Source organism: Mobula birostris, chromosome 18 (assembly GCF_030028105.1).
Source record: "Mobula birostris isolate sMobBir1 chromosome 18, sMobBir1.hap1, whole genome shotgun sequence".
In the NCBI taxonomy this organism is placed as follows: Eukaryota; Metazoa; Chordata; class Chondrichthyes; order Myliobatiformes; family Myliobatidae; genus Mobula; species Mobula birostris.
The window spans coordinates 31,424,284-31,439,129 of record NC_092387.1 but is presented as its reverse complement, the minus strand read 5'-3'; the positions used below and the strand labels follow the sequence as shown (position 1 = coordinate 31,439,129).

Sequence of the window (14,846 nt, the reverse complement as noted above, 5' to 3'; positions counted from 1 at the left end):
GTACTTATAATACCTAATACAATATAAATGCTATGTAAATAATTGTTATACTGTATTGTTTAGGGAATAATGACAAATTTTTTTTCCAACAAAAACATTCAATAAAACATAAAAACATACAGCTTCAAACGAACCGAATCAAACACATGGTAAATGACTTATTGGAATAAATGTAGAACGTCACTGTCACTGTCACTATAAAACTTCAGTAACTTGTGTTTCTGTTTATTTAAATCATATACAGTGGTAGTTCCGACACTGTTTTCTTCAGTAAGACGCCGCACAGACACACCACGATCAAGCTTCTGCAATAACTCCACTTTCTGCGTTATTGATAGAGAAGATTCCTTCTCTTTTTCTCATTGTTACCAATGGGGTATCTGCAGCTCTTTTTGACATTTTCACAGTGAAATTAAACACAAGGTCAACAGTGAACACAAAATATCAGCGAACAGCAAATGCACGTGTAACCAGTACGAGCGCTGAGCCACAACTGACGTCTGGCGGCCTCTGCTAGTGCTGCCACGTCACACCTGAGTGACGTCAGCTGTTAGCCAAAAAAAACTTCGGTTTTCGGAGCTTTTTGGATTTCAGAATTTCGGATAAAGGAATGTGCACCTGTATTTCCATTGTCTGTGATCCCTATGTTCCAACCACACCTGGAATTCACTAATGGTCAAATCTTTCGTTGTGTGCCAGTGTTGTTGGAGGTAAACGACTGTATAATATCGGAGATTTGAAGTGAAAGTGAGCATACTGAAAATATTCAGCAGCTCACAGGCAGCGTTAGCAGATTCCAGGTACTCCAGTTTCCTCCCACAGTTCAAAGCCATACCAATTGGTACGTTAATTGGTCATTGCAAATTGTCCTGTGATTAGGCTAGGGTTAAATCGGGGGTTGCTTGGCAGCACAGCTCGAAGGGCCGATTCCATGCTGTCTCTGAGTTAACAAGACCATAAGACAAAGGAGCAGAATTGGGCCATTCACTCAATAAATAGATATAAAAACAGTTGGCATCTCAGGTTAGTGAGTTTCAATCAGAACTAGAAAATGTTCGAAACAAGAAGGTTTAATTTGTAGAGGAAGGGGATGGGTGGCGAGAGCACCCAGAATGACCTGGACACACTAACACAAGGAGAGGTGGTCCAGCCCTGAGAGAGGGTGATCGGTGCTTGTCAACACTGAAGGATGGTCTGCCTGGAGGAGATGCAAGAAGAGGGAAGTGAAAAGCAAAAAGGAGAGAAGAAAGAAAAGGCTGGAAGATGCAGATGCGGGAGATTTGAAATAAAAGGAACTGCTGAAATACTCAGAGGTCAGCATCATTGGAGCAAGAAATGCAGATTACAATCTTGCAGCAGAACTGGAAAGGCTGGTTACTTGAAATTGTTGGATTTCAGCAATGAGGCCTGTTGACAATAGAGTACCACATTGCTAAGCCTCGAACTTGCTTGGGCTTTGCTGGAATAGTAGACATTCCCAAGGTCAGAGTGAGCAAAGTGGGATGGAGAATTAAAGTGACATGGAGATAGGAAATTCAGGGTTACCCTCACAGACTGGTTGGAATTCCTCGGCATTTTTTGATCCATCTATTAGGAACTGTGCCTGAGGAAAAGCAGGCATGTTCAGAGCCAGGCAGTCTTAGCTGCTGTCTGCACCCAGCAAGCATCCACAATGAAACAGGTCTGCAGCAGGCACAGTAAACCCACCTACTGATTCCAGTTTCACTGACGCATGAGCCCAGTATCCTTGTTAATCACTGAACTCGTGCGACACTTCAAGTGTTCAAATCATTCCATTAGCCCTTGGTCCCTTAGGAGAGGAAGATTTCCCTGCAGAATCTCTATCCTTGCAAAGCTTTACCCCTGCATTCCAAGATCATGTTCCCCCCCCCCCCACCACAAACTGTAGTTTATGGAAATGAAGTCTGCCAACACAAGAAGAGGTGCTTCAGGCCTGAGAAGGGGTGATCAGTGCTTGGTAACGTGGGATCAAGCCCAGGATCTTGGTAGTATGAAGGGGTAGATCCCAGCATATATCCCCCCCAGGTTTTTGTGAACAGCAGTTGTACAATGGTACCATTTAGAAAGTGACCTTTCTCCGCATTGAGCTTACAACAGCTCTTTCACAGAGGGGTATGGTTATCCCTGCTCCCTTGGGATTTCTCCACTTTTTTTAATATATATTTTTTATCTTCAGATTATATCAGCAATTCCCTTTGAAAGTTCATAATAGATCTGCTTCCATCGTCATTGCAGATCATGACAACTTGCGGCATGTAAGATTTGTGCCACCTCTGCTGTTTTGCGAATTAACTTAAATCTGAGTCCTCATATAGTCATTCATCCTGTCAGTGGAAACGGTTCCTGCTTGTCTACTTAATCAAAATGCATGATCATTTTGGACATTGCCACCAAGTCTTCCCTTGACCTTTTCTCCTATTAAATTAGAACATTCTGTCCTCCTACAGGGCTATTTAGTTACTTTTGTCTAAGACAGAGCTTGATAGGTTCTTGATTGAACACGGCATCAAAGATTATGGGGAGAAGGCTGGTGGGGTGGGGCTGAGAAGGGGATAAAAAAGTATCAGCCATGACTGAATGGCAGAGCAGACGCGATGGGCCAAATGGCCTAATTCTGATCCTATGTCTTATAGTCTTATGGTTTTATCCGATTGTTAGATTTAAAGCCCTCAGAATAATCCAGCACTTTAAAAGGAAAGGCCTGTGACATCAGGCATTTATGTATTGGATGAGGGGAATTGGGTTGCATCATACTGAGTTTGAACAAGATCTCATATTTCTGTAGGACCATATGACTGAAAACATGAATGCCAGCTCTCAGAGCACAATCATTAGTCCTATTTCTGCATTATCTGCCTGCAGCCTATTTTCACTCACATGCCTATCACCACAACAGTTGTCCTGTTGCCTGGCTACACCAGGGGCATTTTACAGTGGCAATTTAACCGGCAATGGGATGGTTAAAGTCAACGGGAAACCGGAGGATTTCATGTGGACACAGAGAACCTGCGAAGTCCACCTGGCCCGAGCCGTGGTCACTGGTACAGTCCTGACCGCTGCACCACTGTTGAGCTTTCATTCAAAAAGACTGGGAAATCTTCGGTAGACCATGCAGAGCCATTGGACAATGGGATTTAAACTCACAAAGGCTCACTGTGGCTGGGTAGGGATGGGCCACTGAGAGACCTTGAGGCAAATCCTGCTTACACACAAAAATTTGATAATTGTAGGAAGCTAGCTCTCTTTCATGGTAGGTTAGTTACACCTGCAGTCAGTATATCAGTAATTAATAACAAAAGAAAGTCTGCAGATGCTGGAAATACAAAGGCTCTCGGCCCAAAACGTCGACTGTTTATTCATCTCCGTAGATGCTGCTTGACCTGCGGAGTTCCTCCAGCATTTTGTCTGTGTTGTATCAGTGATTAATGTAAACATGGCAATTAATATATTAAACCCTGCTTTGTGGGTTTGATATGTTGGGGTTAGGAAAATCATGGATTTGACACAGAGCCAAGATACATTAGGACAGCCTTTCTCAACCTTTTTGCCCTGGAGGAACCCTTGAAATAATTTTCTAGTCTCAGGGAACCCCTGCGTAAAAATTATTAAATTTACAGCTCAGACACATGATCTGCATATTTTGGCCTTTATTTCTCTTATAGCCAGGAGGGCATTGTAGCTTAAGTGGAAGGATGCTACTCCACCTACTCATACTCATTGGTTACATGATGTTATGTCTTGCTTAAACTTAGAGAAGATTTGCTGTTCAATTTCTGAACCTAGACAAGATTTTTTTTTAACGTTGTGGGAACCTTTTTTGAAATATTTTTAAAATCTTTGATTTGTTATTAAGCACAGATATTGACTAATAATATGTTTTACTATATGTTAAGGATTTCTTCCTTTTCCTTTCTTTTAACCTAACAGCTTTTTTTTCTGGTAGTAGATTTAGATTTTTTTGTATAATAAAATTATCTCTTTTCAATATTATGTTTAAATTCAATTTTATATGGATATGGGGTAGTTACACTTTATCTGTGATTTCAATATATTGTAATCGATATATATTATATATCCTATTGTACTCTGTATTTTATGTAAGAAATTAATAAAAATATTGAAAAAGAAAAAAATTTACAGCTCATGATATGTTCACATGATCAGTAAGTTGTAGATATAATAATCTAAAAATAATTGTCAATGCTCTTTTAAGTAGAGAATGAATCTTCAGCCAGACTTCCTTGAGAAAAAAACAGGTAGTTAAGTTTAGCTTACCTTTCTTGAAATTAATCTCTTTCTTTCCTTTCCATAAATTTCTGTTACATAATTGGCTTAAGCCAAAATGGGATTTAATTTTTCTAAAGCTAGGCTTGGTAGATTTAATTTAAGTAAAGGTTGTAAATTGATCTTAATTAATGCTATTTACAACATGAGGTTTTATTGACAATGTTGAATAGTAAATTTACTAAAAACCATAAGCCAAAGCAATATGAATTAAAAAGCCTAAGATATAATTTTATACAAGGCATTGAAAAAAACATTTGCTTACTAATTGACATGATCAGGCTCAAATATAGGCATAGCATGTGAAACCTCTGCTTGATTTTTGCTGCACAAATACTCAGTTCTGGGTCGAATTTGAGATAAACATACACTGATTTCACCTTCAACTGGAATATATGACTCCTGTCCTTGCTCTTGATGCTTGTTAAATAAGAAAAAGCTTGCTCACACATGTAAGAAGTTGAAAACTGTAGCAAGATGTTCATTGTTTTCCTATGAATGGCAGGATACTCTTCTTTCACAGAATCCCAGAACTTGTCCAGGGCAGATCAGTAAATCTCATCTTGAGTGCATAATCAGACTGCACAATCACAAAGTTCTTCCTCTTCTCTCAAAAGTCAAGTTCTCGGGTTGGGCAGAAGATTCAGAGAAAGGGCCCCTCTCCCAGTCATACACTTGTGTTGAAAGGGAGAAAAATACTGTTCAGTTTCGTTCTGCAGTTCTTCCAAGCAGTTTTCAATAAGACTCAAGACTTTCTGATTTCCTTTCCCACTCTCAAGCCCAAGCAGCAGTGGAAACATTTCAAGATTTCTTTTTGCAACATGATTTTTCCAAAGATTCAATTTCCTTTTAAATCCAAGAATCTTGTCACTTGAAGTCAAAACATCTTCTCCAGGGCCTTGCAGAAACATGTTCAACTAGTTCATATGGTGAAAAATGTCTGCCAGGTAGGTTAGTTTCTGCAGCCATTCTTCATCTTCAAATCATCCATCAAAATCTGCCCTACTATTTGCTTGAAAATACTCCTGCTTTCACCTTTCAGCTCAAACACCCTGTTGAGAACTCTAAGCCACTGGATTTCTGTATGTAGCAACAGAAAAAGTTTTTTTGAACTTAGCCATCATTTGCAAATCTTACAAATTTGGTTCATCAGTCCATGTAAAGCCCATGCTTTCATTGTGATGGACTTTTTTGTGTCCGTTGTTGCAGTAGTGCAGTGAAATGACTCAGAGGATTGTAATTCTTCATCATTAACCTTATCAGAATTGTCTGTAGGCTTAGGCCTAGAATCCTCCTCTTCCATCTCGCACCTCCTCTTCAAAAATCAGCACACTGGCCTGTCTTAAGAATGAAAGTTTCCCTCCAATTTTCTACTACACAGGTAGAGATTGTTTACTCTCATAAGTCAGTCAGTGGCACATAAGGGGAAGTTGAGGGAGGGAATTCGGGAGAGGGAAGCTAACGTCACAGCCCGAGTTGGATGAGTTCATTCAATGCTCGGAAAACGCACTTCACTCCCCTCATCAGCCGACCGTCCTCCCCTCTGTGCAATACAGTGCTCACCAATTATCAACGGCCTCCCCTATCTCGCGTCCAACACTGAGAATGGACTCAACCAAATAAACACGGTCCTACTGGGCTGAGAGACCGCTGACGAGCTTGCTAATGGGGCTGCTCAGTCACTGCCCACCGCTGCGAGCGTGGCTCAAAAAACGATGTTTGTTTCTTTTTCCCCTGACCTCTCACGGAACCCCAGTTGAGAAATCCTGTACTAGGAGGTTTAGTATTTGATCCTGGTACCAGATATCAGATAGGTTAGGGAGCACTCTGCATGTCAGGGAGGCCGAACCGGGAGTGTAAACTTAGAGCAGAAGAGGAAAACATCACGTGTTGTGAGGTAATCACCTGCAAATTTAACTCTGTCTCTCTCTCTCTTTGGATGTTGCCCAGCTTGCTGAATATTTCTAGCAGTACCTGATACAGGCCTTTGCTTATTGTTTACAGAATTACAGTTTTGCAGCTCATAGATGACGACGTGTTTAAGGCTGGGTGATTTTACTGGAAGAGTAAAACGTTTCAGTAATTTGTTTCTTCTCTCTCTGCCTTCCTTGGGCACAGCCTTCAATGCCAAACATCGGAGGCTTGTCAATAGGAGGTGGGACACAGGGCACCATCAAACCAGTTGCCAACTTCAACGCGCAGAGCGACGCTGAAATTCTGCGGCAAGCCATGAAGGGAGCTGGTAAGTCCCATCGTGCGAGTAAACAGGAAAATCGGCACGCAATGAGAAAGCTCCTCCATTGGTGTCATTGTGACACAGTAGTTGTTACATTTATGTACAGTGGAAAAATCTTGTATATGCTGCCTTATACGTGGCTGTCCTTGTGTGAAAACAGAGTAAAAGTGTTCACGGTGCATAAACAGGACTTTCTGACTGAGTGACCTATGGCTGCTGTTTATCTTCACACAGGGCTCCACTCACTTTACTTACCCTTTTCCACCTATCTGTCACCTACCTGCCACCTCCCCTCTTTCCTTGCATAAGTTTCAAATCTTCACTCCATCTCTTGCTACAAGTTCTACATCCTCCTCACAGAACGTAGAGCACAGAACATTACAGCACCTCTCAGGCCCTTCGGCCCATGGTGCTGTGCTGATCTTTTAACCCATTCTAAGATCAACATAATCCTTCCAACCAACATAACCTTCCATTTTTCTATCATCCTTGCTAAGAGTTTCTTAAATGCCCCCTATTGTACCTGCCTTTACCACCACCCCTGGCAGGGCGTTCCACGCACCCACACCTCTCTGTGCAAAGAACTTACCTCTGACATCCCCGCTATACCTTTCTCCATTCACCTTAAAGTTATGCCCACTTATATTTTGAAAACCCTACCCTCCTTTCTGCAAGTTAAAACATTCCATTGCCCTGGAATGGTTATCGACCTGAAAGATTAGCTTTGTTTCTCTTCCCACACATTCAGCATGCCGGACACCATTTCCAGCTTATGATGCTGGAATCTGGAGCCAAAAACAACCTGCTGGAGGAGCTCAGCGGGTCAAAGGGATAGTTGATTAACGTTTCGCCATCCTGCTTCCTGTGTTGATATCAAAAATGTAGATGCATGGGGAAGTCTGAGCACATTGGGCTACACTTGGCAAGGGCAGAACATTTCAAAGTAAACAATTTTGGTTGTGCCTTAAATGGTAAGGTTAGAAAGACTCTTGACAGTGTTCTTTAAGATTACAGAATTTGTCAAAGCCAGGTTTATTGTCAAATGCACAAGCACAGTGTGACAGCATCGGAGGCACAGAGCATCAGATGCACAGCACTGTCAAGAAGAATAGACATTACCTATACAAAATAAATCATAAATGAAATAATCCAATAGGAACAAAAATAGCAAGGCTTGGTATAGTGTAAAGTGGTCAGAATCGTCATAATGTTCCCACCCTGAGGTAATGATAGGGGGGTTGTACAGGCTGATGCTAGAGCTGTATGTTTGAAGGGAAATAGGTGTTCTTGAACCTGGTGCTGAAGGGTCTTCAGGCTCCTGTACCTCCTGCAAGAGGATGGCATGACCAAGATGGTGGAGATCTTAAATGATAGATGTTGCCTTCATCCTGTAGAAACTATTAGTAGTGTGGAGGGATGTACTAATGATGCATTGGCTGAGTCCACTATGCAGCTCCTTCCACTCCTGCGCATATGACCAAGATGCTACAGGACAAAATACTTTCAACAGTACATCTGTAGCAGAATATTCGGTGACAAGCCAGTCCTTCATAAACTGCGAGGAAAGTAAAGATGCCAGTGTGCCTTCCTTGTGACTGCATCTATGTGCTGGGCCTGGGACAGACCATCCGACATGTTAGTGCCCAGAAATTTAAAGCTGCTGACCCTCTCCATCACTGATCCACCAATATACGTTCACCCTGCTTCCCCTTCCTGAAGTCAGCAATCGGTCCTCCATATTGAGGTAATCTCAGATTATTTCCTTGGTTGCTGAGATGCCAGTAAAATGCAACAGAATTAAGAATATTACAGAAAGAGTTAGCAGCTGATCAGTTCTTAGGTGCTTACAATGTGTCCCAAATTATGAAGATCCTTGTTAAAGAAAGTGTTAGTTGGAATGTCAGAGGGTGTGGAAATTAAATGGAAGAGTCGTATAAGATTGCATTAGACTGTAAGAAGCATGGGAAGTGAGTTAAATTTGACAGAGCTATGTTCCCTCTAAACTGTGCGCGTGTGTGCACGCACACACATTTTTCAACCAGCGCACAAAGGAAATTAATGTGCACACAAAAGGTTAATTACCTAAAATAATGTAGTAATTAATAATTATACTTATTGAAAATAATCTTTTAGCTCAATGTTTCTGTTAATGATGTTGCAGCAAGCCTTAAACAGGACATTCCACACTTAGTTGGGCTACACTGTGTGTCTGGGGATTTGTGATGCATGGAAAGAAGTCAAGTTAATCAGAGACATTGAAACTTTGATGAGAACAATCTATACAATGTTTTCTTGATCTGCAGTTAAAAGATGCGAATTTAAAGAAATTGCAGAGGCCTCTGAAAATGAAGCTGTTGCTTTTAGACAACATAATGAAGTCAGATGGTTATCTGGACACTTGGCATTGCAGCCAATAATAAAAAATTATGAGGCACTGATCACATACTTCGAAGAAGGATCAGGCAAATGAGTCTGTGGCTAAATACTGTCACAAGAAATTGATAAATATCACATACAAAGTAGCTTTACAGGTTTTAAGTGATGTCTTTGATGAACTGGCTGCACTGCGCAAGATTCTGCAAAAGAGTGGCCTGACACCGATTGGTTCACTTCATTTTGCGAGAGGCAAAATTAACAAGATAAGAAAGCAGTATCTGGGAGACAATGTTTCGTGGAGTGACAAAGTTAAAGTTTTGCTAAGCCAACGTGAAGAAAACGTCACAGTAGATACAAGTTCACTGTTGACTTTTATAAATAGTCTTTGTGTTCATTTAGAAGAAAAGTTTCCTGAAGATGAGGTACAAGAATGGTCGGCTTTTGATTTTTCCGCAATTGCAGATTGTGACTTCACATTTGGCGATGAACAAGTTAATGCCTTATGTCTAAAATATCATGATTTTCTAGCTGAAAGTATTGTAATAGTTAGACAGTTTAATGATTTCAAATTTTCCGTGCAAGAAAAAATTAAATCCAAACTGATTTCAAACTTTGCTCAAATGGTGGCATTTGTACTTCAAAATGAACAGTTTTGCAACCCTGCACAGTTGATGGACATTGGGGGAACCTTCCTTGCGTCTAGTGCGGACTGTGAACGAGGTTTTAGCCTGATGAATCAACTCAAAAACAAGCTGAGAAACTGTTTAGGTGAATGTCATTTGGATATGTTAATGAGAATCAAAAGCTATCAATTGGAGGGAAGTTCTATTAGTCTAGATAGAGTTTACAAAGTAAATGCCAAAGACAGGAGAGAGAAAAAATAACTAAATGACTTAAATATGTATGTTATTTTGTTGTTACTCTGTGTAGTTTTACGTCAAATATTTTGTAAACCTACATAAACTGTGCCATGTGTGCATTCAGTGCATACATACGTTTGTCACAGGAAAAAAATTTGCACTACGTAAGATTTTTGCGCACACTGACTACTAAGAATTAGAGGGAACATTGCAGCAGACTATTAGAGAGTAAATAGAGTGAGCAGATTGGATTGATCTAGGCCAATCATGAAAAAATTGCTGGCATGAGATTGATAGACCAAACGACTGTTCTGTATTGGTTGTGAGAAGTTATGCCAATGCTGTTATGTGCTTTTGCAACATAGTTAATTTGTTCTCATCAAACAAAGGTGTAAAAGAGCATAACAACTCTGTTTTGCAGGAACCAATGAACAGGCAATAATCGATGTGGTTGCCAATCGCTCCAATGACCAAAGACAGAAGATTAAGTTAGCATTCAAGACCTTGTATGGCAAAGTGAGTTTTCAGTTACTGGTTTTCTACTGCATTTCTTGTGCAATGATCCTCACTGAATCACAGACACTGACAGTAACAGGGGTAACATACCTAAGACACCAACTTCCCATGGGGCACGGCCCAGACACTCTGACACTCACTGGGAGATTGTTCTTTGAATACTAACTATCAGAGGGAACAATCACATGGACACTAATTCACTGGTGTACAGTCCCAAGGAATCTGACCCTCGCTGGCGAATAGTATCATGGGTGCTAATTTACAGAAGTTCAGTACACTCCCATTTCCTTCCCTCCCATGTTCTCATGCTCTCTCCCACACCCCTCTCCCCCCCCTCTCCCCTCTCCTCCTCTCTCCTCCTCTCTTCCTCTCCCCTCCCACACCCTTTCTCACTCTCCCCACCCCCCCCGTACTCCCCAGTCTACCACCCCCTCTACCCTCCTCCACCCGCTCATCCTCTCACCTCTCTTTCCTCACCCATCCCCTCTCCCCCCCAGGATCTTTTTGACATTTTAACATTTACAACACCTCCGCCTACAAAATACTCCCTCAGAGTTATGTGTCAGTCTAGAGTTCCTGTTAGAGTGAAAGGCAAGGCTGGCAGGATTAGAGAACCCTGGTGATAAAGGATATTGAGACTCTGGTTCGGAAAAAGAAAGCATCTATATGACAGATGTTAGTACCTGGGACCAACTGAATCCCTTGAGGGGTCTAAGCAATATAGAAGTTCATTTAAGAGATAAGTCAGGAGGGGGGAAAAGAGGACATCAGATAGCTTTGGCAAATGAGGTAACAGGGAATCTTAATAAATCCTACAAGAATATTAAGATCCAAAGGATGACTTGAGAGAAAATAGGATGCCTTAAAGAGCGCTGTGGTCAGGGTGCAGCCAGAAGGGATAGGTGAGATCTTAAAGAATATTTCTCATCTGCATATACTGTGGAGAAGATCATATAAGCTAAGGAATTAAAAGATGTCTTGAAACTTAATACGTTGCAATAGAGGTGGAGTTGGCAATCTTCAAAGTGTATTAAGGTGGATAAATCCCCGGGACCTGAGCAATGTATCCTAAGACTTTGTGGGAAACTGCAGAAGCACTGATCGTAGTTAGCAATGGGTGAGGTACTAGACGACTGGAGATAGTCTAATGTTGTGCTTCAAGAAAGACTGGATGGACATGTCAGGGAGCTACAGTGAGCCTCACATCGGTGGTGGGAAGGTCATTGGAAGGGATTCTGAGGGACAGGATCCACTATCATTTGGAAAGACAGGGACTGGTAGGGATGGGCCCCATGGCTTTGTGTGCGTGAAGTTGGGTCTCACGAATTTGAATGAATTTTTTGGAGAGTTGACCGGCAGGGTCAACAAGGGTAGAACAGTAATTGTGGTTTACACATGGACATGGGAAAGTGTTGTTGAACAGAAGGAACTGGTGGTACGGGTATCATGGTTCTCTAAAAGTGGTGAAGAAGATATTTGGCACATTTGTCTTCAGCTGTTAGAGCACCAAGTAGAAAAGTGAAGATATCACGCAAACACGAGGAAATCTGCAGATGTTGGAATTTCAAGCAACACACATAAAAGTTGCTGGTAAACGCAGCAGGCCAGGCAGCATCTATAGGAAGAGGTACAGTCGACATTCGGGCCGAGACCCTTCGTCAGGACTAACTGAAGGAAGAGCTAGTAAGAGATTTGAAAGTGAGAGGGGGAGGGATGGAACCAAAAGCTGGACAGGTGATTGGCAAAAGGGATATGAGAGGATCATGGGACAGGAGACCTAGGGAGAAAGAAAGGGGGAGGGTGAAGCCCAGAGAATGGGCAAGAAGTGTAGTGAGAGGGACAGAGGGAGATATCACATTAGTTTGGTGAAACTGGCTGCCTGGGTTTAGGAAGGATGTCATTGAGCTGGAAAAGGTACACAAAAAATTCAGAATTATGTTATTGGAACCGGAGGACATGAGCTGTTAGGAAGGGCTAGATAAGTGAAGACTTTCCTTCCTGGAGCATAGGAGGCTGAAGGGTGACCTTATAGAGGGACTTAAAATCATGAGGGCATAGGTAAGGTGAATGCTCACAGTTACTCTTTTTTACCAGGGTAGGGTAATCTAAAACTAGAGGATGCAGGTTTAAGGGGAGAGAAGAAAGATTAAAAAGGATCTGAGGGGCAATTTTTTCACATGGAGGGTGATGGGTACATGGAACGAGCTGCAAGAGGAAATGTAGGGTGGGTATAATGATATTTTAAAGATATTTAGATATTTACATGCATAGGAAAGGTTTAAAGGATGTGGGCCAAATGTAAGCAAATGGGACCAGCTGAGGTGCACAAGGTTGGTCGGCATGTTTCCATTCTGTCTAACTCTGTGACTCCACAGTAAGTATAGCAACCCTCTGGCTGCAGGTGGTACTACTCCAGCATCACAAAGACATCTGAAATGGGAGATCCCTTGGCCATTATAAATTGCCCTAGTGTACATCTGTGGTAGAATCCAAGGAGGTTGATTGGACTTCAGGGAGAATAAATGGGTTTGGTGTAGATGGATGCTTGAGAGTTGACACGGACCTAATGTGCTGAGGGGCCTAATTGTATTCTAACTGTGATTTACTTTTTCAAGGATTTGATCAAAGACCTGAAATCGGAACTTAGTGGAAACATGGAAGAAATCATTATCGCCCTGTTCATGCCTACCACCTACTATGATGCTTGGAGTCTCAGGAAGGCAATGGAGGTACTGTTGGTTCATCTGCTGTTAGTAATGACTAATAAAACTGGGGAAAGGCACTGAATGTCAAAATGCAGGTTATTTCATTCTACTGTTCTCTCTGTTTGGTACCTGCATGTCGTTGGAAAGACTAGCACGTATTACCCCTCCCTATTGTACCTTGAAGGATTAGTGTCGAGCAACCTTCTTCAGCCTCTGCAGTTCTTCTGGTGAAGGTCCTTCCACAGTGCTGTTGGAGGAAGGGTTCTAGGAACTGGACCGAGCAATGATGATGGATCAGTGATTATTTCCCGCTGAGGATGGTGTATGATGTGGAGAGCCGCTGCAGGTCATCTCCATCTCACTGCTCCCCGTACAGAGGTTTCAGGTTTAGGAGGTGCTGCTGGTGTATCCTGGGTGACCAACTGCAGAACATTCTATAGATGCGCAGGAGCAGCCCTCTGCTTTGCTGGTGGTGATCGAATGAATACTTCGAGTGGTGAAAGGGATGTTATTCCAAGTTGCCTTGGATGGTGTTGGGCTTTTGGAGAATCATTGCCTATGTAGAACTCCCCTGACTGTGTGATGTAAATAGTGCAAAAGAGGGTCAGAAGAGGGGTCACTTGCCTTAGGAAACCCAGCCTCTGAATTGTTGTTACAGCCAAAGTTTTCATGGCATTACTCTCACCAGGACCCTGGGAGTCACCAGTGCAGAAACTCTGGTGACCTCCAGGGTCCTGGTGAAAGTAACACCATTGCATATTCTTGGTCATTCCTCTTGGGAGTAGATGTAGCATTCTGGTGAGGAAAAGGTGACATAGCCTTGCTTGATGCCAGACTATTGAGAACTTGTTGGTCATGGCTCACATGGCACTGTGGGGGGGGGGGGGGGTGGGAAGAAACAAATTTCTGTGGGCAGCAAAATTTGACATAGATGTTCTGAAGTCTCTGCTGATTTGTGGATGCTGCTCACAGGATTTCTCTCAGATTGTCCTGTGGTGAAAATCATGTCCAAGTTGCTCCCAGGTGGCAGAAACTGGTGAGCAACATTTGACTGCAAGAGGAGGTATTTGAGGAAGACTAAACAATGGCTGCAGACAGCCAGAAGACCCCTCCATTGCAGTCAGATTTCTCTCTTCTGTAGAGCGTGAGCTACCTGTTGTGTACTCATGGACCCCTCAGCCCATTCCCAACCTAGTACAACTGTGTAGGACCTTCCCATTAGTGGGTGTCATGGACCCAGATATGGTTGATGAAGGAATGAATTTGTTTCTGAGGTTGCTGTCTGGGACTTTGGTGAGGAAACTTTACAATTCACTGGCCTCACAATTATTCAGTTGCCATGGATACTGGTAGAGCTGGACAGGGAGAGATGTCGATGAATTGGGTCAAATGGGTCGACGAGCACTCTGGCCCCTGCTCTGGGCCTCCATCCTGCTTACACATGGAGTTAATAATTGAGATTTCAGAAGAGTCGTGGAGGAGGGGGCCCGGCTCCACACTCCTGCTCGGTGAACCACGTTGGGCCAGCACCAGTCCATTTAGTGGACTTGGCTGATGCCTGCTGCCTAGCAATGTTGCTCCATTGAGCTTCCAAACATCAGAATACGAGGAGAAGGAAACGGAAAATCTCTTGTTTTTCACCATTTTCACATCCCTTATCAGAGGTGTACTGGCTCTGAGCTACTTCTGAAGTGCAGTCACTGTAAGAAATTCAACGTCTGGCTTATAGTTGAAATAATATGATAACAGCAGGAAATCTGCTAAGTACTGGCTGAGGGACAGGCAAGAACTGACTCACCATCACAGGACCGATTACATCAACTGAAGGAGCAGCTGGGGCCTCGGTTT

At 42.5% G+C, this 14,846-nt stretch overlaps 1 protein-coding gene across 1 annotated transcript in view; it reads left to right on the top strand.

Annotated features, from left to right (window-relative positions):
- Nucleotides 1-14,846, top strand: part of LOC140212027 (annexin A7-like) — a 152,796-nt gene that overhangs the window by 45,704 nt on the left and 92,246 nt on the right. The window contains exons 6-8 of the mRNA XM_072282401.1: nucleotides 6,424-6,547; nucleotides 10,199-10,293; nucleotides 12,909-13,022. Coding sequence (XP_072138502.1) covers nucleotides 6,424-6,547; nucleotides 10,199-10,293; nucleotides 12,909-13,022 — 333 coding nt within the window. The remainder of the gene's footprint in view (nucleotides 1-6,423; nucleotides 6,548-10,198; nucleotides 10,294-12,908; nucleotides 13,023-14,846) is intronic.